The 23,901-nt window shown below is 43.6% G+C and overlaps 1 protein-coding gene across 2 annotated transcripts; it reads left to right on the forward strand.

Annotated features, from left to right (window-relative positions):
- The first annotated feature begins 446 nt into the window (after positions 1–446).
- LOC128438766 (transducin-like enhancer protein 1) lies at positions 447–22,149 on the forward strand. 2 transcript variants are annotated; one of them, XM_053421457.1, is made up of 20 exons: positions 447–572; positions 916–1,016; positions 1,821–1,884; positions 2,614–2,658; positions 6,110–6,172; positions 6,307–6,411; positions 10,384–10,597; positions 10,876–10,892; positions 13,516–13,629; positions 14,085–14,138; positions 14,273–14,422; positions 14,938–15,076; positions 15,282–15,472; positions 16,906–16,973; positions 17,091–17,340; positions 17,789–18,036; positions 18,412–18,559; positions 18,673–18,823; positions 19,076–19,152; positions 19,939–22,149. In XM_053421457.1, the coding sequence occupies exons 1-20, from the start codon at positions 549–551 to the stop codon at positions 20,044–20,046; spliced, it is 2,331 nt and encodes a 776-aa protein (XP_053277432.1). In that variant the 5' UTR covers positions 447–548; the 3' UTR covers positions 20,047–22,149. The 2 variants fall into 2 exon arrangements, with proteins under 2 accessions (XP_053277432.1, XP_053277433.1); XM_053421458.1 differs by having other exon boundaries at positions 6,307–6,348.
- The last annotated feature ends 1,752 nt before the right edge of the window (positions 22,150–23,901 follow it).

The following is a 23,901-nucleotide window of genomic DNA, read 5'->3' on the forward strand; positions in this document are numbered from 1 at the left end:
CCGTTAACCCCGCGTGGATGTTACTGATGCTCCGGCGGAGAGGCGGCCAGTCTGCGGCTGTGTGCTGACGGCCCGGCGGAGTGAACTCCCCCCACCACCTCGTTTCTTTCTACTTCGGAATACACCGACTCGAAGCCCCGGGGGCGACGGAGGGCTTCTCTCCTCACCTGGCCCGAGTCGTTGAAGCGGGACAGAGACGCTCGTTGGACGCGGCTGAGCTTCTTTTAGCTGCCTCCGGCTAATGAGCCGTTTCCAGTGTTTTTCCGGTTGATTTGCGGCCGGTGGAGCGGAGGACGGACCGAGAGCGAGGAGCGCGGATTCACGTTAAACGCTCCGGAGCCGGAGGAGGGGGAGCTCGCTTTTATTTGAAATCATCTACACTTGCTCCCAACTACAGCGGATGGATCCTTGTCCGTGACCAGGAGCTACCCCCCCCCCCCCACCCCCTCTCCCCTCCCCACACACAAATCCCCCCCGGACCCTGTTCGATTCCCCCAGCATCGTGGTGGTGCTAAGAAGGAAGCGGTTGTATCCTCCCGGAGATAACCATGTTTCCCCAGGGGCGGCACCCGGTAAGGCTCTTCCTGCTCCATCACTAGTTACCTGTCTGTCCGCAGCCCGGGAGATAACACTGCCTCTTTTGTCTTTCACCCCGGCTCCCTGTTGTTTTAGTTCGAACAGCCTCCAGGCTTCTAAGTACATGTTCACACCAAGCTCCCTCTTCTTCGGGGTAGTTGGTCTCTGCACCTGCACAGATCCGCAGAGTGAGATTAATGCTAATGTTTGTTTTTAACAACTTCCCATAATTCAAATATGACATTTACATGCCAGGCTGAAGAGGATGAAATGCATGTCGCAGGCCACGTAATGAGGCACTATGATGTTAATAATCTCTCCTGTGTGTTTGTGTGTCAGACGCCCCACCAGGCTCCAGGCCAGCCCTTCAAGTTCACCATCCCAGAGTCACTGGACCGCATCAAGGAGGAGTTCCAGTTCCTTCAGGCACAGTACCACAGGTGGATAAAACAAACACACGTTCACATGGCTCCTGTGTTTATGGGGCGCCATTGTTGCCAGTTTTTCCTCATTGTCGTCTGCCCTCTTACACCAAACCTCACCCCTCACCACAATCATCTCCTAAACATAATGAACAAAACCCCAACTCTGTCCTCATGCTAACCCATAAACCTGGATTAGGTTCATATACACACACCACAGTGTGCACACATGCGTCAGTGTTAGTGCTCTGCGCTGCGGTAGGTCTAAGTCTCAGTGAAGGGTGGGAGCCAGAGGGTGGCGTGTGGGCTCAGGCTTTCATAAATCAGTCCTTATTTCCCCCTGTGTGTGTGTGTGCATCTGTGGTTGTGTGTTGGGAAAAGAGACTTGAATGTGTGTGTGTGCAGTTGTTTTCCCCCCCTCTGCTCTGTGTGTATGCGTCTTTACCACAACAGGTGTAAGCTGCCGACTGACAACCAATTTCTCATTCACATCTTGATTCACACGTGCAGACAGCAGGGTTAAACCCAACACCGCACAGTCAACATGTTTGTCATATTTAAACTGAATGAGTCATCTTCTGCGCTAAACTCTTAATCTCTTGAAGAGCCGCTCTGTGTGCCAAACTGTTTCAGATAGTCTTTGCCATTGTCGTTGCTTTGATCAGTCAGTGAAAAACCAAGAGAGATCAGAGAAGAAGACCCATCTGCCATAACATGTGTGATGTAAACCAGCCATCGATGTGTTGGTTCGCATTGTACTAGACTATATCTGCTTTGCATGAGAGGTTTCTCTTAAAGTTAACGGCGAATCATGTTTTTCAGTCTCAAGCTGGAGTGTGAGAAGCTGGCCAGTGAGAAGACGGAGATGCAGAGACATTATGTCATGGTGAGAACCCTACATTCAATTCATTTGCCCCACAACATAACTCGCAGCACCTGAATTGTACGTGAGGAAAACATAGCGTGCTCGAAGGCTCCATAGGTCTGAGAAAGTCAATCAAGAACACATACAAGCCGACAGTAACCCCTGCTCTCTGTGCAGCTTCATTACTCAGACAGGCTAATGGAGATGATTAAAGTGTGAGATTAGACTTTGTTTGAACTGTGCGTCGGTGGGAGGCATGTGCACGATTAGTCAACTAAACAATTAAATGATGTAACAGACACCAGGAGAACTAGTTCACATGGCAAGTACAACACCGGTGTACTGTTGTGTTTAGGATGTGACAAATTTGTGCAACGCTAGTCAGGGATGTCATGGGTTCTACGTTTATCAAATTGTCAAAAGAGATTGACAATTAAAATTTAATTTGTCACATAATGAGCCAAAGGAGATATAATAAAACAATGATTAGATGCACATAATCAAAAGGAAAGTTGTGGTGCTTTCTTTAGCGAGTGTCAAGCTATTTTCACTGGAACAAAGTGTGGTCCAGGGAGAAGAGAATGTCGTGCAGACACATAAATCTTTTTTTACCTCAAAGGGGATGCAGGTGTAAAACCATTGCTTTGGATGCTGTGTCCATTAAAAGTAGCCTGTTTTTTCCAGTAAAACACATAAGATCACACATATTCTCCTTCAATGATCTAACCCTCTTACTCTCTGCCCTCTTAGTACTATGAGATGTCCTATGGCCTCAACATCGAAATGCACAAACAGGTATGGTTGCCTCTCGTCCACTCTCTGCATCTTCCTGTTGTCTTTCCTCCCCTCTCTTTTCATCCCTCTCTCTCTCATGGCAAGGTTTTTGATGTATTTGGAGTGCACGCATGTTGATTTGTTCTTGTGTGTGCACAAATACGTGCATGCGTGAGTGTGTGTGTGTGTGTTTATTTGTGATCGATGGGGCTCTGTCTCCGTTTCCCCAGTTAGGGCCGGCCGGCTGAGCCCAGAGGCAGGATGAATGGCTCTGTAGATTGATTGGTGCTGTCTAGGAGAGCGACCTGCTTTATTACATTAGAGGGGCAGGGCTGGGGAGGGCAGAGGAATCGATCACGATGTAGCAGGCGGAGGAGAAGCCATGGAGTTTCCCCCTTTCAGAGGCAAAACGCAACAACGCACACTTTAGTCGGCCAGACGCACAAGTGTGAAAAAACAAAGGGCGATAAGGGCACTTTGTAATTCCAGCACATGCGTCGGCAAAGCAAAGAATCAGAAGACATGTTTGCCAAAGCTTAAGGACATGAGAACATTTGACACATACAGTACACATGGTAATGTACACACAAACCCAAAGAGTCAAACATGCTTCTGCATAAGCACATGTTTAAAGGCAAACATACTCACACATTTAAGTACAGTATGTATGGATAAGGAGGAAAAACTCGCACACACTCCAATGCACACAGCCACGCGTTCCCCACAGGAGTGGTGCAGGGCTCAGAGCGTTTACCAGTAATTACCACAGCTATCGACCAGTAAGACCAGAGGAAATTGGAGGTGGATGGGCCCGGCCGCTTCACTGAAGAGCGGAGATACGCCTCCGACTCATTCACACTCCCTTTCCATATTTTTTTTTCTAATCCTCTCCTTCTCCACTTATTATTTTTCCCCCCTGTTTTACCCCAAATTCTCACCCATTCTTTACTCCTTCCTCACTCTCCATTTACAATCATGGGATCTCTTCTTTCTTCAGCTACTTCCCCGATTCCCTTGTGTCTTTTTGCTCTTCTTGGCTCTTCTTTCATTTTATGTTCGTGCAGAGCTACTGTTCTTTCATTATGAGGGAGCTGCATCTTTTTCCCCTTTGTCCACACACACACACACACACACACACACACACAAACACTTATGCACTAAAGCTCCAGGGGAGGTCATTAGCTTGGGGCTGCAGTTGTCAGAGCAACAAGCTTCTGTGTGCGGGGGGTACAGGGGATACAGACTAACAACCTACCTCCTGCTGCTGGAAGTATGTGTGTGTGTGTGCTTGTAGTGTGACAGTAATACTCCAATTATATGTGGAACGGGAAGCCTGTTTTCTGTTAGCACTTTGTGTCGGCATACATGGATCCTCCCTCTGTATCCTCAACTTTTGTTTACCTGCTCTGAATTATATCTCAACTAGATTGTGTATGATAGAAATTCTCCAACGTTGCTTTCAGAACTGAGATAAAGTTTGCTTTTATCTTTATTTCACCTCCTCCAAATGTCCTTGTCCACTATCTGTAAAAGTGCCTCTCTCGGGGACTGCAGCCTCATTTGTTTGATCCTTGTTAGTTTTGTCAGTCAGCTTAGTTAGATTAGCTCAGCTGACCTGATAGTAGTAAGTCAGACTATTCTCAGACGGCTTAATCAGTTAGCCTTTATACAAGGCTAATTGTAGGCTTACAAATCAGGCTTCTGCGACTGGAAGTGCTGGTATAGTCTGCCTGAAATAGACCTGTATTTTGAGCTTTCTAGGCATGGTTTAAGTTGCGTGTTCTGTTCTAAGATTGAGTTACAGTTTGCAGAAGTCAGCAACTTGTGAGCTGGTCAGGGTGCAGGTTTTAATGAGGCTGAAAATGAGGTGATGTATTGTACAAATAGTGAAGCAACGGGTACATCAGGAGCACATGTGTGGAAATAGTTCTGGCTGATAATACTGGCATTACATATCACATAAACACTGCACAGAAGTCAAACTGGTTAAATAAAACATCAGAGAAATGGTAAAGCACTGTGAAACAGATGTACACTGGTCTATAGATACTGCTTTACATTATGCAGCTGTTATCGTCCCAGTGTATCCACATGTGTAAATAAGTATGATTAAATCTTTATTAGACACGTTGTATTGCATGTCTTGTAGAGTCTCTTTCTCATACACACACACACACAAACCGCTCTGAAGGCTTATAACTCCCTTTGATTCCATATTCTCTTTGATTCTTGTAGAGTCAATTATTTATAATGTTTAGTTTGTTCAGCGTGAAGCTATCCCATCTTTACTTACACCTATTTGTTACTTCTATCTTTACTAACATTTACATAGCATATTTACTTAACCACCTTTTTTTTTATTCTTCTAAGGTGTGAATAATTTGTGTCCTTGCATGTATTTTCTTTTTTTAGTCTCAGTTATTTTATAACTGAAGCAGTTACTTATTTAGTCCAGGGCTTCTTTTGAGTCGACTAGTACTTAATTTAGCTTATCCAGGTATCCAAGTACATAATTGGTTGAGCTGTAGCAGGGTCAGTTGATTGGGTGCGTGTGTCATTCTATGGTTGTGAGGACCAACTTAGGATCCAGTCCATCAACAACGTCTTGGCCGGACTGCACAACTTCATGGCTGGAGGATGAGGACCCTTGATTTTTATGTTAGGGTTATATTTAAGTTTAGTTGGCTTTCGGGATGACAATGTCGCTTCCTTTGGTCAAGGACGGACTGAGGTTAAATTTGGACTGACATTCATTCAAAACATTGATCCCATGACTTCTCATCTGGCGTCGTCATCAAATACCCACATTCCTATTATAGAATTTATTGTTGAGTAGCAAAAGTTTAAGGTCTGCTCTTTATGGGTAATGTGTGCATCTGATGAGCCATTACTACGTTTCATGGCTCCTCCAGTTCCCTCTTCACCCTGGCCCCTTTGTATCAATTTGATTGGATGCTATGTAATATGAGGTCCGTTATCTGATTTAATGCCACTGTGGGGGTATCTGGTTTCAGCCAATTGTAGCCACCTCCGGGGGTTTGGGGGGCAGGCGGATGTGTTGGCATGGATACTGGGTGAGACTAAATGAAGTTAGTAGCTGATGAGATTATGCTGAAGTGCTGATGGGAAGAGGGACAAGAGCCCAGAGAGAGCAAAAAGAAATACGACAGGCCATAGAGAAACTTGAGCTCACACTGATGATGAGAAAGGAAAATCTTGTCGTACCGTGTGTGTCTGTTAAGGAGGTTGAAAGAGGTACACACCGCTGTGTAAAGAGAGGTGGATGTGTGTCGTTATATCGTACACTGGTAGGTTTTTGTGTTTGCTGCAGTTTCCAGTGTGTGTGTGTGCGTGTGTGTCTGTTTGTATGACTTTATTGGTGTTACTGCACAGCTGTCTTTTCTAAATGAATGTAATTATGTTATTAAAAATTAAGTCGCTGTCTGACTCTGTGTGTCTGTTCCTTCACCAGACTGAGATTGCCAAGAGACTAAACACCATCTGTGCACAAGTCATTCCCTTCCTCTCACAGGAGGTAAGTACGTGTGACTTTGACCTACAGACTGTTTTCCATGCAAACACACTTGCTGCTAGCTTCACTGATAAAAAGGCCTTTTACACTTTGTACTTTTCATTCATGTTTTGTGTTTGTGTTTGTGTGTTTTGCAGCATCAGCAGCAGGTCGTCCAGGCTGTAGAGCGAGCAAAACAGGTGACTATGGCAGAGCTCAATGCTGTCATCGGGGTACGTGGACTGCCAGGTCTTCCACCTACAGTGTGTATACCTCTATTTCATCTTAACTTATATTGACTGTCTCTGTATGTCTGTTTATTTCATATGAAATATATCTCCTTCAATTATGACATAAAAGAGGCAGTCAACAGGCTTGGGTCATGTGAAACCTAAGTGAAACTTTTCACTTAGGTTACAGTCACGTGGCCTGGGTTATCTATTCGATTTTCTGCTGTACATGCCAGTAATCAAGATAGTGATCGGGTTTGAGTCGGGTTCAGACGTATAAAACAGAACGCCGGGTTCTGATTGTTCTTGGTTTATTTTCCTCTCTGGCTTGGTCGTGTTTGGACGAATAATTGTGGCCTAATTTATTGGAATTAGAAATTTTTCGTAACCGCAGTTCAGATTATGCTAATTCCACTTCCATTTGGATTTATGAAGGGACGCGTAACCATCAGCCAGCTAATGGTGACTTGTAATCCTTTACCCCTGTTTGTATCATTTATAATTGTGTGTGGACTCCAGATTGCTAGCATAGATAACATACCTGGGGCCACAACAGATGAGCTACCAGCTAGGCAATTGAAAAATGTTAATTTCTCTGCCTGCATGTAACACGCTGTTACTAGGTATTTCAACAGATTTCTCATTTCCTCTTTTGCATGCATAAGAGGTACTTGTGGCAATGAGCATTGTCAACATCGACTCTAGTGAAGTATGTATGTGCTTCAGAGTGTGAGACAGTTTCATCCACTCCTCTCACACTGTAGTATCTCCTCTTCTAACGTTTAAGTAGCAATGATATAGAGGGAATTTATTATGCTTAATGCTCCAGTACTGAAAACGGAAATGGTAACATTGGAGTGAATTGATTCAATGGTCTTGAACTATTTAACTCAGGGGGCCCTTTAAAACCGGGTTTGGAAAACCATCCCAAGTAAGTCAATGTTCAGATTTCACTTGATAACGTCAGAATCATTCCTAAAACTTTGCGGTAGTACAAATAAGTTTAAACTGAGGCATATAATTTTAAATATAGTGCCAATCATGTTAATCCAAGGAAACCAAAGGACACATATCAGTCTCTCCCTTTATGGACCAACGGTCTTGAAAAAAAAAGTTTTGATTGATTGATAGAAATGATCCGTGTCACGGTGACTGAGCAGAGAACAAAGCATAGGATTCAGTGTGTGATGAAGGATAGGGCGTGACTCAGTTATTCAGACCTGAGCTGACAAGTGATTGGCACCGTAAGAGTGAAAGAAGTTCGAAAAACAAAAGCACTTGAGCTTTTGGTGGTAACGGTTTGGATGTTGGAGGGTGGTTGAGAATACTTGGCTTTAAAGTTGCAATAGAGGAGGCTGGGGGGTGGAGTTTAAGAGAAATGTGATGCTTTCGGGGGGGGTTGTTCTTCTGAGCTTATGCCTTGCTAAGAGCGGCACTGGAGGATAGTGTGGTTAGATTTGAGGAGGGCTTGTTAGTTGGTGTAGACTTAAAGGGGGGGGGGGATTTGGCAGTTGCTGTTTGAGTCTTAATTGCAGGATTTCAGTGTTTGTAAAAGGGGAGGGGGGGGGGGGTCATGGCGTTGCCCTTACACTACCCTCTTCCCCTCTCCTCCTGTCTCCCACGCCAGCCTGTCATTCACCATGTTTGTGAGTTAAATGAGTGTAATGAAGCATGTTGCCCTTACTGCCCAAGACTACACACACACACACACACACACACACACACACACACACACACACACACACACACACACACACACACACACACACACACACACACACACACACACACACACACACCATCTCACACTAACATCCCATGACAAACCAGACTCTCCTTGCCTCCACCAATGCTTCCCCTCCATTTACTCCCATCAGGGGTCCTGTTTGTGTTTCCGTTTGTGTGTGTGTGTGCCCGCGTCTGTGTGTAACGGAGCATGCATTTGTGTTTTTTCCCAAAAAACAACAGTCAGGTTTAGGATGGTTGAGTGAGGTTGCATGCCTTCCTTGTTTATCTTGACTAGGTGTGCGTGTTTGTGTGATCAAGTGTGACATGTGGGTGTGTTTGTGTTTGATTGTTTGGCAGACAAGCCATTTCGGGAAATTGTGTGTGTACGTGTGCATGCGCAGGCAGTCATGGAGGCTGACGCCAAAAGACTATTTTGTTGTGTTGCTTTCATTCATTGGGGCAGGACTCAGCGAAGGACGGATAGAGAGGAAAAGAGAAGGTGGGGGCTGAGAGAGGGGGAGTGGGTTAGTCAATTAGGTGAGATAAAAGTCGGTTTGACCTTCAGCACTCCTTCCACCCCCGCCGAGTCGCCTCCTGTGCCCCTCCTTCTCCTCTCCTCTCCCTCCTTCCTCCTCCCCTCCCCACGGCGAATCAGTGAGCTTGGATTCCCGCGGCTACTGTCTGAGGAGGCAATAATGATGTTTTGAAACACAAAGGCATTTCACGCTCAGACGAGCGCCTGATTTGGTGTGAAAGAGAGAGCAGGGCTGCCAGCCAAACTCTCTCTCCCTCCCTCACCCTCTTCTCTCCTTCTCTCCTCCCCTTCTCTCCTTAAACCGCCTCACTCTCTCACAAGACCTGACAGTGCAGGCAGCAGCTGGGGCTCTCGGCTCTCTCCCCCCACTCCTCTGTCATTCCTTCTTTTCTTCTCCCACCACATCCTCGGAGCTCTGGGCTGTGATCCCAGCTGTCAGTATTGTTCAGTGTTTGACCTCAGAAGGAGGAGGGTATGTGTGAGGCAGCGTGCAGGGGGGAGAGGATGTGTTCACTGCCTTGTAGACTGCAGCAGCTTGTTGAGGTGGTGTAAACTCAGACACTGAAGAAACTGGCCCATCTGTTGAAGACTTCAGTGGGGCCAGAAACCCCTTTTGATTGGGTTACAGAGTGCTATTGATTGTTTTTTACCTATTGATCACTCGGGTCCATTCTCTGCCACTTGGGTTTTGGGAGTCAGGTGTCATGGCTTTGCACATTTCAGGCGGCTAGAGGGTTGGAAACTGCGGTGAACAGCACACACATAATGACCGCGATGTTCATGCATTAGTGCAATGTCTACGGAGAGACAGAAGGTCAACTCTTCCTCAGGTGACCGAGGATGTTGATGTAGGGCGTGATCAGCCTTTGGCAGCAAGAGCAGTCTATTGACAATCACATAGAGAGGGGTGTTTATAGTAGCGTTGCAGTGCATAACCCCCCCTCTCCATTACTAATATGAATACACATTTGAGAGTTGAGTGGTGCAAAAACCACAGACACTGGTCTATAGAGGTGGAAAAGCTGATACGGTTAGACAAGCAATTCTTCACCATATTGGGGACAGAATTGTCTCGTTCTGTTTGATCACTCTAATCCTGTAATGAAAGATTTCTATCCTAATGGAAGGGGTCTCATCCAGCATGACAATACCCGATCCATAGGGCACATGGGATTTCTTAAAGCTTGGGTTGGCAATTCTGTAGAATTACTCACGGTTAAATACTTGCCTCATAAACTCTAAAGCGAATCAACAAACACAAAGTAAACGTCAGTACTGTTCAGGTCCTAATAACGTCTGATTAGTGTCGGCATTTATTGTTAAGTGTAAAGTGAGCGCAGGTCGGTGGGAGAGTGGAGGGAGGAGACTCTGACTCGATTATGTTCTGTCTCTGCATCGATGCTTCGAAAAGCGATTCATTTCACCGACCCAACAACTAACATACCAACTACCTAGTTTGATAACAATGATGAATTAGGTTGGCAGCACATTTCAATTCGTGTTCCAAAGCTAACCTGTTTGTGAATATTAACTGGTCATTACTGGTCAGCCTGTAAAAATGCCGTGCCCCATTTCAGGGAGAATTTACCCATTTATGTTGTATTTTCAGTACATTTCCAGCTTTAGACTAAAAGCTCCTGAAAAAGGCGGAGCTGTGTATTACAGCAATCCCTCAGTGTCATTGAACCCTTATTCTTAACTAACCACCTCTTTCTGTTCTTCTTCTCTCTTTGTCAAAGCAGCAGCATCTATCTCATAACCATGGTGGCGCCCCTGTGCCCATGGCCCCTCACCCGGCCGGCCTCCACCCCTCTCAGCTGGGTGGCTCGGCTGGCCTCCTGGCTCTGTCAGGAGCACTTGGTGGTCTTCCTCCACATCTGGCTGGAAAAGACAATGATAAAAAGCCTCACCTGGCCGGACCAGATTCCCACCCCGGAGGACCCGAGCACATGAGAGGTGAACACACACATAGCCACACAAGAACACCTCTTTGAAAATATTATCATATCATTCAACTTGCTCTGTGTATTGCTGAGAAATCATTAATTTTATTCAGTTATGGTAACCAAAGTGATTGGAGTTGTTAAGGTTTTTGGTTATAAATTTGATTTGATACATAAGATCACACATTGCTAATTTATTCTCCTTCTCTTCTTTCTCTTTTTTGCCTTCTTCTCTGCTGAACACCAAATCCTGTCACCTCAACCACATGAATGTGTTTCCAACGGCATTAGAGAGAGAGCCTGGAACTGTAAGTACTCCCTGTTTCTGTGGCAATATTTACTGTTCTCACAAACTGCTCAGTTTACTTGCACATATTCCCAATGGAGATCATTTGGTTTGGGGGTATTTAATTTTGTTCTTAGATGTACTCTGCTGCAGTTTACTTAAGCTCACCAGTGAGATTAGTCTGTCTTACCTCCGTTGATGGACATCTGCAGGATCATTAAGCTCCCTTCCAATTCCAAGGAAAAAAAAAAATTTAAACTACCTTTAATCCATTAAGACCTTGGGTGCCCCTGAAAAGCATTATAAAAACTGAACGACATATGAAAGCAACCTGCTAAAACTTCAGAAAAACTTCACATTCTCCCAAACCTGTAGCAGATAGAAACATGAAATAAAAACTATTTGAGAACCTGAAAATTTGGTTACAAATGTAAATCATCACCTTTGCCATGCCAACAGATATGACTGTAAATAAATACATTTTCATTTAATTTCGATATTTTTGATCGATGACTTTTTTATCATGATTATGCAAAAAAAAAGACAAAAAAAGAACAACCCCTTACATCCCCACTATGAAGCAAAACATATACAAAGCAGTCTCTGGCCAAACATTAAGTATTTTCTTTAGCATTATATGTAAAATACAGTTTCTAGAAAAAGCCCATCACAAAATTTCAGGTATATACTTTTGTAGAGGGGAACTCATTTAAACAAAATATTTTGATCGCATTTGTTTACAAATTCTTTGCTGCTACAGCGACATAATTTCCCCCCCAGATCAATGAAGTTCACGTCGCCGTGTTTTATTTTAATCAGCAGTTTTCTTGCACTGTTTCACACTCAAATAGCTTTCATGGTTAAATGTGTATTTTTCAGTGTCAGTGTGTGTGCATGTGTGTGTTTGTGTGCTTAGGGATCTCTCGGGGAGAGCTTTGGCCTGCCTGTTTAGTCCTGCCCCAGATCTGCTCTGAACTGTTAGGTTTCCTTTCTTCTCCAAATGAGCTTTTTAGCGTGGTCACACACATGCACACTCGCGCACACATGCACACTCAGACACACATGCACACGCACACATATATTCACATGCGCGCGCACGGTCCTCCGGCCCGGCCTGCATTGTTGTGCCTATTTAACACCTCAGTGAGCAGATTACCCCCCTCTCCACCCTCTTCCCACCGCCCCTGATCCCGCGCTTAAAGACTCTCATTGTGTTTAATATCAGCACCACTGAGAGGGGAGGGCTTGGGAAAGGGGTGGGGGGTGAGGGAGCAGCAGTCATATGACACTGAGCTTGTGTGTGTGTGTGTTTGAGAGAAAGACTATGCGAACAGGGGAGGCATGGTGGGGGGAAATTGCTTATGTTTTGCGGGTCAGTGCTCCTGTGCTCAGCTCACTAAAACCTTTCAGTAAAAGAGGAGGTGGGAGGGAGGGTGAGAGAGAGGAAAGGGGGAGGGCGTGAAGGAAGGGGGCCATTGGCAGAATACAGATTTCCACCCCCCCCCCCCCCCTCCACACTCCTCTCTTTCCCTCTCTCATCTCCCATTGCCCTTTCTTCTCCTCCACACTCTCACACCCTCCCCTCATCCCCTGTCCTATAATCTCATCCCCTCCCTTACCCCATTTTTTCTCACCCTCCTCCCAAGCTCCTCCTCTCGTAGCTATTCCTCCTTCATTTACCCTTTCCCCCCTCAAAGCCCACTCCCGTGGTAGATGGTGTGCACGCGCATGTGTGTTTGTGTATTTTGTATGCACATTTCATTGACAGGCTGAGACTATAATGGACTCAACATGAAGCTTTAATCCATTAACAATAGGATCCGTTGGTCAGGAGGCCGCGGGGGGAGGGGGGGGGGCAGCAGCTCTGTGTGTGTGTGTGTGTGTGTGTGTGTGTGTGTGTGTGTGTGTGTGTGTGTGTGTGTGTGTGTGTGTGTGTGTGTGTGTGTGTGTGTGTGTGTGTGTGTGTGTGTGTGTGTGTGTGTGTGTAGTCTTGGGACACAGAGGGACACATGAGTGTTATGCAAGTAATATACACACACAGTCTGATACACACTTGGTCGTACACACAGGCTTTCACAGTCAATTACACATTGTACACACACGCACGCACCCACACACACACACTCGCAGACACAGCCAGTGCAGCTTGTCAGAGCCAAGAGAGGGAGCACTGATAGATTTTGAGTGCCACTTAATGTAATCATCAACTTCAGAGGTGTTGGTTTGTGTGTGGCTGTGACTGGCTCTGGTCAAGTGAGAAAAGAGGTTGCTGTTTGAGTGTTAGCGCTACTTAATTCATGAGTCTGTGAACTATTAACCTGTTTGCAAGTAAGAGTCTGTTTTTCTAACCTGCTCTGAACATAGCTGAATAGCTTGTGTAATTAGTGGTAGATGGATTAGACAGTCTAGTGAGCTCATGGAGAATTTACACAAACAACAACAAACCTGAACTGGAAATGACAAAATTGGCTCATCTCGGCAAATCCCCTTTTCTCTGTCTTTTCGTCTTTGTCCTTCAAACTCCCTCTCCCTCTTTATTCTATTTTCTTTCTACCCTACCTATCTTTTTTCTGTAATCTCCCTGCCTGCTCTCCTGTTCCACTGTGTTCTCTCCTTCTACTCCTCATTGCTGCTTTCATCTGCAGAGTAACTCGCTGCTGCCAGAAAGTCTCCGGAACTCAGATAAGCGACGCAACGGACCCGATTTTTCAAACGACACCAAGAAACGCAAGGTGGAAGACAAGGACTCCAGCCACTATGTAAGAAGCTGTTCTGCTGTGAGGAGGCATGCATATTAAGTGTTTGTATCTAAAGCTGCTTTCAGACAGTTCCTCTGTATTTTCTTTGGAGGTGTGAGACACTCTGCAGTTACTGGCTTCCTAGTTTAAAGTCCATGGAAATGCAGGAGAAGTCCATGTGTGAGCACAGCAGGGGATCCTCCACTGGATGGGATGGGGTTGATGATGCTTCTAATAAAAAAAAAAAAAAAGAAAACAAATATCTGTGGCCAAATTTCATGTCTGAAATTAGCTATAGTTACACGTTGAATGTTGAGAGCGTTGTTTCACTTGGTACTTATACTTGACAATGAACGCATTCAGGTAATTAGGACAAGGATATTTGTGTAAATGTATTATTAAATGTATAAAAAATATATATTATTAACTGAGAATATTAAATAATTAACTAACTGATGGTCTCACTGTCTTTGCAGGATAGCGATGGTGACAAAAGTGATGATAACTTAGTGGTGGATGTTTCAAATGAGGTCAGTATGTCGTAATGTTTCTATTGTTTGTTAATGGTTGTGATGAGTGTGATGCATGAATTCAATTTACAGACATTTGTGGGAAAGTTGAAACTTTAGTCTGGTATTCCACTGACTCCTTGTCCCTCCACCAGGATCCAGCCTCCCCCCGTGGCACTCCTCTCCCCTCACCCCGAGAGAACGGCGTGGATAAAGCACGTCTTCTCAAGAAAGACCCCTGTAGTCCGGCCTCTTCTGCTTCCTCAGCAAGCTCCTCCTCCCTCAAGTCCAAAGAGATGGCAATGGTAAGGATGAATAAGATAACAAAATTAAGTTGTTTTGATTCGGATAAACAATCGATATCATTTCTGTGTTACCGGTGGGCACAAATGTATGAAAATGTAAGACATGAATTACTTTTGATTTTATCACTATTCTGTTGCAGTTGAAGCAGTACTGTATTGTGTTTTGCCCCTTGCACAGATATATTGGTATCTACATATATGATTTCTGATATATATGCCCATTTGAAAACATTTAAATTTCAGTAAAAGGTAGATAGATGGTGTGATCTTTGAAGAGGTGAAAATACAAAGAGATTAATCTCAAAAAGCAAACGTGCTTTGTACCAAATTTGGCTCCAAACTAATTTCATTCAGTCTACAAATAGACCGATATATATATCAATATCAGTATTTAATCTCTTAAATTTGTTATGGCATTGACCTCAAATATCCAGTATAGGTCATTCTTCAATCCCTAGTTAGATATTTCTTGTGTATGTCTGAAGTCCCTCTCTCTCTCTCTCTCTCTGTGCCAGCGAGATAAAGCAGGCACACCTGGGCTAAAGTCGAGCACACCCACGCCCAGAAGTGACTCCACTCCTGGTCCGAGCACCACACCCGGAATCAGGCCCAGTCTGTCCAAACCCCCCTCCATGGAGATACCACATCCACCTCGTGAGTCCAGTATAAACATTTGTAATTGAATGATACGATTGGTTGTGTTATTTTAATATGCTTATGCTTGCCAGAGGGCCTTAAGTTCTGTTTTTATAAACTGCCTCCAGGAGAATGTAACCTCAACTTAAGAGATGTTGAAGTTGATGCTGTTTTGGTTATAATTAGTTTTATGTATTCATCTTTCCTTCCCTCTGCTCCTCAGCTTCAGGTTTGCGGACGCCCCTCGCTGTACCAGGCCCATACCCGGGTGCTTTCGGTATGTTGCCCCATGCAGCAGGGATGAATGGGGACCTGGCAGGGGCTGCGGCCTATGCTGCCGGCCTGCACAACATGTCACCTCAGATGAGCGCTGCCGCCGCCGCCGCTGTGGCTGCATATGGCCGTTCACCCATGGTGAGTAGAAAAGGCCCCGATAGTTAATAATATTTAAGTGAAATTAATAAATCTAAAATTCAATTAAAAAAAACAGCACAGCAGTTTTCATTACGTAAGTTCTCACCACACTTATTACAATATGAAGTACGTTCTCGTTTCAGAGGAATTCAAGACTGTACTCTGTGTAGATGAGATCAGTCAGATTCCTCAGTTTTTATCCCGCTCTTTTTTCGGTGGAAGTTCTCAGACTCTTTGAAGTTTCATGATAAATGTGAGGGAAATAGAACAGAGTGAATTTTCAAGTCACACCTTCAACTTGTTGCCTTCATATGAGTTTTTATTTCAACTGGGACTTCCTCTCTGCCGTTCTCCCTGAAGCGCCCGGGCATCAGTTGTATGCACAGCGCTCACAACTCAGCCACAGAAACCCTACAACCTGCTCCAGGCAGGTTTACAGCCAAACTATGCTCTTTCCATTTTCATGACCTTGCTGAGGAAATATTCAGTGTCAGAGTCTGAGATTATGTTGTATCCTTCCCCCTGAGTGAAATTTTTTCAGTGACTTTGCAGAAGACGGATTCTTATTTTCTCTTCATAATGTCGCTGTTGGCGGGAAATTGAGTAATGGCTGCACCAGTTGTACCGACCAGAAATGTAAATGAAAACTTTATTTAAAGCCTTGATTTCACACGTGATCTCAATCCAACTCTGCTGTCACAGGGAATACTCATAAAGTAAATTGTGTTTTAATCATATTTTACTTGTTTTACATATTTTTTATTTGTTGAGCGGTTGGGGGGGAAAAAATCATCAAAAGTACATCCACTCATATATAAAAGTTTTAAAATTATATAACATTCAGAAGTTAATGAGCACTATATTCATATTTTAAAGGGTGGAAAGTGTCAATAGTTATTACTGTATTAATGCTTTACATCGTGTGTGTGTGTGTGTGTGTGTGTGTGTGTGTGTGTGTGTGTGTGTGTGTGTGTGTGTGTGTGTGTGTGTGTGTGTGTGTGTGTGTGTGTGTGTGTGTGTGTGTGTGTGTGTGTGTGTGTGTGTGTGTGTGTGTGACATTTATCTAGTGTGTAAGCTGTTGGTGTTGCATTGAGTCGCCTCATCACTCTTGTTTGTATTTGCATAGTGTTCCTTACACTGTTTAAATAGGTTTAGTAGACTCACTGCTGTGTCTGGGCAACACTTAATAGAAACTCAGGTTGTGTACTCAGCAGCTGTGTGTGTGTGTGTCCCCGCACCACCGCTGTGTGTTTGCTGACTCTTAAACTTGTCATCCAGACTGTGAGTGTGTCTTTGCTCATGAGTGTCTGTTTGCTTTGTGCTCACGAGTGTTTTTTCTCGGTCCCACAGGTTATTATTGACCTGTGTGTGTTTTTAGTCGATGGGCATGTGTTTGCACTGCGATCACAACATGTCTGTGTTCTCTCCTCCAGGTCGGGTTTGATCCTCATTCTCACATGAGAATCCCTCCCAGTCTGACCGGAATCCCTGGCGGCAAACCGTGAGTGTGTTTTGAGGACCTATTTCCCACATCGTCCTGTTGAACAACTATTTCCCACCTTTTGTTGACTTTGTCTCTCATCATGGCCAACCAACTTTCCTCCTTTTCTACCATCAGTGCCTACTCTTTTCACGTGGCCGCTGATGGACAGATGCAGCCAGTGCCGTTCCCCCCGGATGCTTTGGTCGGCCAGGGCATCCCTCGCCACGCCCGTCAAATCAACACACTGAACCACGGAGAGGTGGTGTGCGCTGTCACCATCAGTAATCCCACAAGACACGTTTACACAGGAGGGAAGGGTTGTGTCAAGGTCTGGGACATTAGTCACCCAGGGAACAAGAGCCCTGTGTCACAGCTCGACTGTCTGGTAAGTGGGCTGCTGAATTTCAATAACTTGTATATTGAGAACGTTTATCAGGGCATGTGCCAAAGTTTGGGTATTCAGTAAATAGTAAACACCTCCTTTGACTGCCTGCTTTTCCGTTATTATTTTCGAGTTTTATACAGATCGTTAGAATTCCGCTTCTTTTCAGTTTTTTAAACCACTCACACAACCAGAAAACAGAATATTTCCAGCCCAATTCCTAACATATGAGTAAGGGGTGCCCGAACTCCCCGTCTTAATATTTATAGTAAGTTATTTGCATAGGGTTTGTAAGCGGTGGTTTCTGTATGTCTTAAGATTTTGATTCTATTCCATTAAATTCAAAGAGAGAAGAGACTAGACAGATATTTCGTCCCTTATAATCATTTATTTTATACATTTAGAAAAATGCTGTATTTACAAATCTTTTTTTATGTGCGTACCACATCAGAACCGAGACAACTACATCCGCTCCTGTCGCCTGCTCCCCGATGGGCGAACGCTGATAGTGGGTGGTGAGGCGAGCACTTTGTCAATCTGGGATCTGGCCACACCCACTCCCAGGATCAAGGCAGAGTTAACGTCATCAGCACCGGCCTGCTACGCTCTGGCCATCAGCCCGGACTCTAAGGTCTGCTTCTCCTGCTGCAGTGATGGCAACATCGCAGTCTGGGATTTACACAATCAGACACTTGTTAGGTAAGAGAGACCTTGTGCCTACAATTTGATTGTAGACAGAAAGAATGTTGGAAGAAGTTTAAATATAACTAAATATTTGGCGAAGATACATTTGAAACATTCAGAATTATCCTCCGACCACATGCTAAGCTCAATATTGAACTGAGTGATTTATTCAACTCAGCTGAGGCTTGTTTGAACTTCTCTGATTACAACTTGTATCATAAAGAAACAGAATATTGAGCCAAAGAGTGGCTGCTGATGAGGAATACTGTACGCTCTTCCCACTTGATTGTCTGTGATGCATACCAAGTGCCCAGGCAACCTGATTCCCAGTGTCTTTGTGTAAACATTTCTCTCTTTATTTAACTGTGAATGTATGCGTGTATCCTGCAGGCAGTTCCAGGGCCACACAGATGGAGCCAGCTGTATTGACATCTCCAATGATGGCACCAAGCTGTGGACCGGAGGCCTCGATAACACGGTTCGCTCCTGGGATCTGAGAGAGGGGCGGCAGCTGCAGCAGCACGACTTCACATCACAGGTGCACACTCGTACTGGCAAAGAGCGTTTCAACACCGATGCCTCAGGGCTAAAAGTAGAATTTCCCCCTTGAGCCTGAGTTAATTTTTGTATTTTCCTCGCTCTCCTGCCCAGATCTTCTCTCTCGGCTACTGTCCGACGGGAGAGTGGCTCGCTGTTGGAATGGAGAGCAGCAACGTCGAGGTCCTTCATGTCACCAAACCTGACAAATACCAGCTTCATCTACACGAGAGCTGTGTGCTGTCTCTGCAGTTTGCCTACTGTGGTAAGAAACTGCCTCCTTTTCACGTCTTCTCATTTTGTGGTCTACCATTCCTCTTTAGAATCGGTTCTTTAACGTGTTGTGAAAGTTCTATGATGTAACAGTATCTCTGTGGTCTTTCGTTATTTTAACTTTTTATCAGAAAGGTCGATAGAGCCAAGGCTACAAAGGTGTTTTCGCTGTTTAACCATTTCTCTTTGATTATGTCGATGTCATCCTTTTAACCAGAAATATCTTTTTGTGTTTTTCTAACAGGTAAATGGTTTGTGAGCACAGGGAAGGATAACTTACTGAATGCATGGAGAACACCCTATGGAGCCAGCATATTCCAGGTTGGAACAACAGATAACAGCTTTCAGAATATATCGATTTATGTGGATGTTGGGGAACAATATGTTGATGCAATTGCACATACGTTAATTTACGTGTCGCTGTTTACGTTCACCGCCCCAATTATGGCGCTCTGACCATTGCTGATCACAAAGAATATGGTTTGTCATTACAGTGCATTTTCCAAGTTGTAAGCAGTTTATTTATCTGTATAAAGAAGAGCTCTAAAACTAAAAGCTATAGATTTAAATTTATGTTACACTTTCAGTCTGTGTAACCAACCTCCAGCAGCCAAATACACAAGCCACTGAAGTCAAACACACGCTGCACTATCTACAATATTAAATTCTGCAGTTTTAATCTACTCTCAGCCTTAGATTAAATATAAAGTTGCTGTTTCTGATGTTTCTTTTGCAGCTTCAAAAAGCCACCTTTCCACCAGCGCTGCACTTCACCAGTGCACTGATTTGGTGGAAACTGTCATTGTTACATAATTTTCTTCCAAAGCAGCATTTTTTATGTAACTTACAGTTTTCAAGACACATTCAAGTTGCAGAGTTCATCACGCATGCTGTTGGATCATGCAATATTATAATATTATATATATAACATGAAATATTGCATCAGTGTTGTAACACTTCCTGCCTCATGTGGTGCATCAGCATGTCTGTGACATGATGATCTAATGTGACAGCCACTGTATCCGATTACCCATCACTGATTAGAATGAGAGCAGCAGACATAATTCTATTTTCTAAAGACGTGGTTTTCTCTGTGTTTCTCTGCAGTCTAAAGAATCCTCCTCGGTGCTGAGCTGTGACATATCTGTGGACGACAAGTACATTGTCACCGGTTCAGGGGACAAGAAGGCCACTGTTTACGAGGTCATCTACTAAAAATCTGAAAGGAAATCGATGACATCTGCTCATTTCCCACACGAACTGATTTGTTTCTAGAAATGTTCACATGGAGCCAGAAATCGAAGACGACGGTGATGATCACGTTCCGTTTTTTTCTGTTACATCTGCCGAAGACACAAGGAGAGGAGAGAACACGCACACGTGTGTGTGCCAGTAAACATGACTCTAAATCAGCTGGGAGCTTTACACTGGAGAAGATTGATGTTAATGGATAGAGAGGAACTGTTTGGATGTTCTTGCCTCTGCTGCTTTATGCTGTGGACTGCACTGGGATCAGATACAAGGACCAAGAGATGAGTGGACTGAAGTGCATCGGTTGGACTGGGACCAGCTCTTCTGGAAAATACTGTACTGAACATCAGATACTAAGACACTAGATTCAGTGTGACGACCAGGGGCGGAGACCCCGGAAGAAAAACTCTAGCGGGTTGAATATTTGAACAAACGGCAGAAAGACGGAGCAGGATGTGGACATAAGTCTTGAGAGACAAGAGAGGAGAAGCAACAGCAGAATAACATTTTATAGACGGAGAATGCAGAACATGTTTTTGTCTGTTCTTGACAGATATCATTCAGAACCTGTTTGTCTCTCAGCTTTGACTCTTTGCCCTTAAAAACGTCAGCTCGCTGTTCTGAAACGCCTACACTGTCTGAAGAGTACCTTTTTTTTTTTTCCAGTCTTAACACTAAGTCCAAACCTCACTAACTGCACTGTAGCTGTAACTGTCCACCCACACACTCTGTACGAACTGTACTTAGGAAATACTCCGACAGAACCTAAACATACGGAGGGCCTTGTTGACTTGTCCATCATCATCACGCTACTTCATACATCAGGGACTGTACATCCTTCTAATGCAATCCAGGACAATTTAAGATCCTTTTTAACACAGAATAAATATTTACCAAACCAAAAAAATCTTATAAAGCAGGACAAAATACTGTAAATGTTGTTCTGGAAAAGCCAACTTGTTTTCCTCTTTATTTTCTCGTCCTTTCTTTATGATTCTAATTAAAAAGCCACTTAGTGAAAAGTTTCAGAAATTAAATTTGTCCTCAAAATCTCAATGTGTTCTGTTTCAACACATGGTAATAACTATTCTCTACTTGTGTTTTCATTCATCCGAAGGCAAATCCTGACACTGTGGTTTGGTGGTTAGCACTGTCACAGCAAGAAAGACCAACATGAGCCTTCGTATGTTTGTTTTAATGGCTTGGCCCCTCCTTCTTGTTGTTGAACAGCTCTTTCATCAACTAATCAATCAATATTTCGGAGGCTCAGTATAGATTATTGATGGGCTGGAGATTGCTTCAGATTTACACATTGATTTTCTTTGTTGCAGTGTAAACACAACCCTGCTGTTCATTTTAGTGCAGCTTAATTTGCCTCTGCTCTCTTTTACAATAAGTTCACTGGTTGATGACATGATAATTAGGATGGTGATCTCAAATAGACGATTTCCCCACTATATTTAAGATTTAAAAACAACCCTTTAGAAAATGTCTTACTGTTGTAAATTCACCCTGACCCTGCCTTTGTCACTCTATGAAACACGTGATGTCTTACTGTGTGGAAGGTTAATCATGCTATGTGAACCGGGACCAACTCAATGTGATTTCATCTCGTTTAGTGGAAATCTTGTGTGAAGAAGTAAAGAATCCTCTGGTATACGCATTATTGAAACTGGCTAAATTGTATTAAAGAGTAAAATGTTTTTTTCTCTCTCCAGAGAAGTTTGTGGGATTTGCAAACAGGATTAAATAAATTTGTCAGGATCATTCAATCGAAGAGGGTTGCACAGGAGCAGTTGTATTTCAGCTTCAGGAAGGAACCAATCTCAGCCATTTTAATCTCATTATTTCATGATTTTTTTTCTATTTCTGTCTGTTGAATGTTTGTAAAAATGTATATACGGTTTTTTTGCCTACAGGACATGCTTTAGGAATAACAATCTTTTTTTGTACGTCTTTTACATGGAGAAGAAACGTCTAATCAGGAGAAATACTAAACGGTCTTAATGCTAGCTAATCTATAATGATTGAAATGTCTAGACAATAAATGTTTTTTTTGTAACTGGAGTGGTTTTCCTGGACTTTCTGGGTTGGCACAAGAACACATCTGGACCTAACTGACACAAATGTTTGGATCCATTACAGATAATTGTAATGGGAGCGCCAGGTTTTGAGAATCAGCTTCATAAACGGATGATTTAGATCCAAGTTATGAAATCAAATCGAATGGGGGAAGATAGTCACTGAAACTGAACACCTCAGTGTCCAGAAGGACAGTGCTTGGCTTTGTTTGGATGTTTGAAATAAAAAATGCTTATTACTTTGTAAAGTCCAAATACATCACTATCAGTCTTTTTTACTTACATCTGATATATATTATTGATACTTTCAATTAAAGCCAACAGAGAAAACACATATAGGCGACCGTGGGGTCTAGTATCTTCAACAGGGTTGAGTTATTCTAATGGATTCAAGAGAAATGAAACCTTAGATACCTGGTGATATCTTTATCAAGCAACATTCATTCTCGACTCAGTTTATTCTGAATATTTTCATATTTATCTAAGTTGCCTGCAAAGCCAAATGGTCAAACACATACGGCACTGATGGTTGGACCTGCTTTTCTTTTGAGAGGCGTCTAATGGTGGTGATGATGATGCTACTCAGCCAAAAAAAAACATTGAATTGGGAGTTATTCCATGCACAAAAACAAAAAGTTAATATTCCTGTTTCATCGCAGGCCTGAGAATTTCTTGTGGCGCTCTACAGGTTTTTTTTTCAACATCAGTCACCTGCTCGGGGTGAAGATTTTTGAGATTTTCTGGTGCTAGTGGCAACAAGAACAAGTTCACACCTATCGACATCTGTCACGAGAGATCTGGTCACATTGTCTCCTCTTTGAAATAGGTCAAAAAACCCACTTGTTTTAAATGTGATATAAATGTATTTTTTATTTATATTTCAATTTTTGCTCTTACTTTATTTTGTTCTGTTTGCATTTTATATTTACTCTGTTTTTTTGGTTCCCAGCTGACAGTTCTTCCTTCCTCTGTGGTTCGGCCACAAGCGTCTGGCAAGATGGATGCGAGAATCTAAAGGTGAGCGGTGAAGGAGTTGAGCGGTCCACCCAACCAACCGGGGGGGTTTCAGTCGGCAGGAAAGTGAAGGTACAGCTGTGTAGAGTTTTTTTTTTGCGGTATTGATATGGAGGTATAGATAGTAACAGAACAGAGCAGCTGTTCAAATCGTCTGTGTGTTAAATAATCAAGTCCAATCCCCTGCTTAATACTAACACCCACGACAAACACACTCGCTCTCCCCTGATGTAAACTGTAAATCTGATTAATTAGCCTACTGTGAATGTTCTGTCGATCCACGGGTCTCACACAGACACACACACACACACACACAGTGTTGTACTGTATGAGGTGATTATATGGCAATTACAGCAGCCACAGTGACAAAATGAAAGCTGATCCTTGGAGAAATTAATTTTTTTACAAAATGTCACTCCAAGTTTTTCGTCCAACCAGAGATTTCTGAGCTCCGAATCAGAGCGTTCTCCTCTGATCATCGCTGCTGCTGCTGTCTCTCTCTGATACACAGATGGATTACTCCCGCTAAATCTCCCAAATCCCTAATCCTATTTATCTCAATGCCACACAAAAAAGGTGCTCTCTTCCCACTGCTCAGCTTATGTACGGGATGGATGTGAGCCCACGTGCATTTCTACATTTGTGAGGACGTGAGGGACATTTCAGGTTGTTCTCACTCTATACAGTTTTGGTTTCAGGATTCAGATTTCACCGTAGAGGCATA

This window comes from Pleuronectes platessa, chromosome 4 (assembly GCF_947347685.1).
Source record: "Pleuronectes platessa chromosome 4, fPlePla1.1, whole genome shotgun sequence".
In the NCBI taxonomy this organism is placed as follows: domain Eukaryota; kingdom Metazoa; phylum Chordata; class Actinopteri; order Pleuronectiformes; family Pleuronectidae; genus Pleuronectes; species Pleuronectes platessa.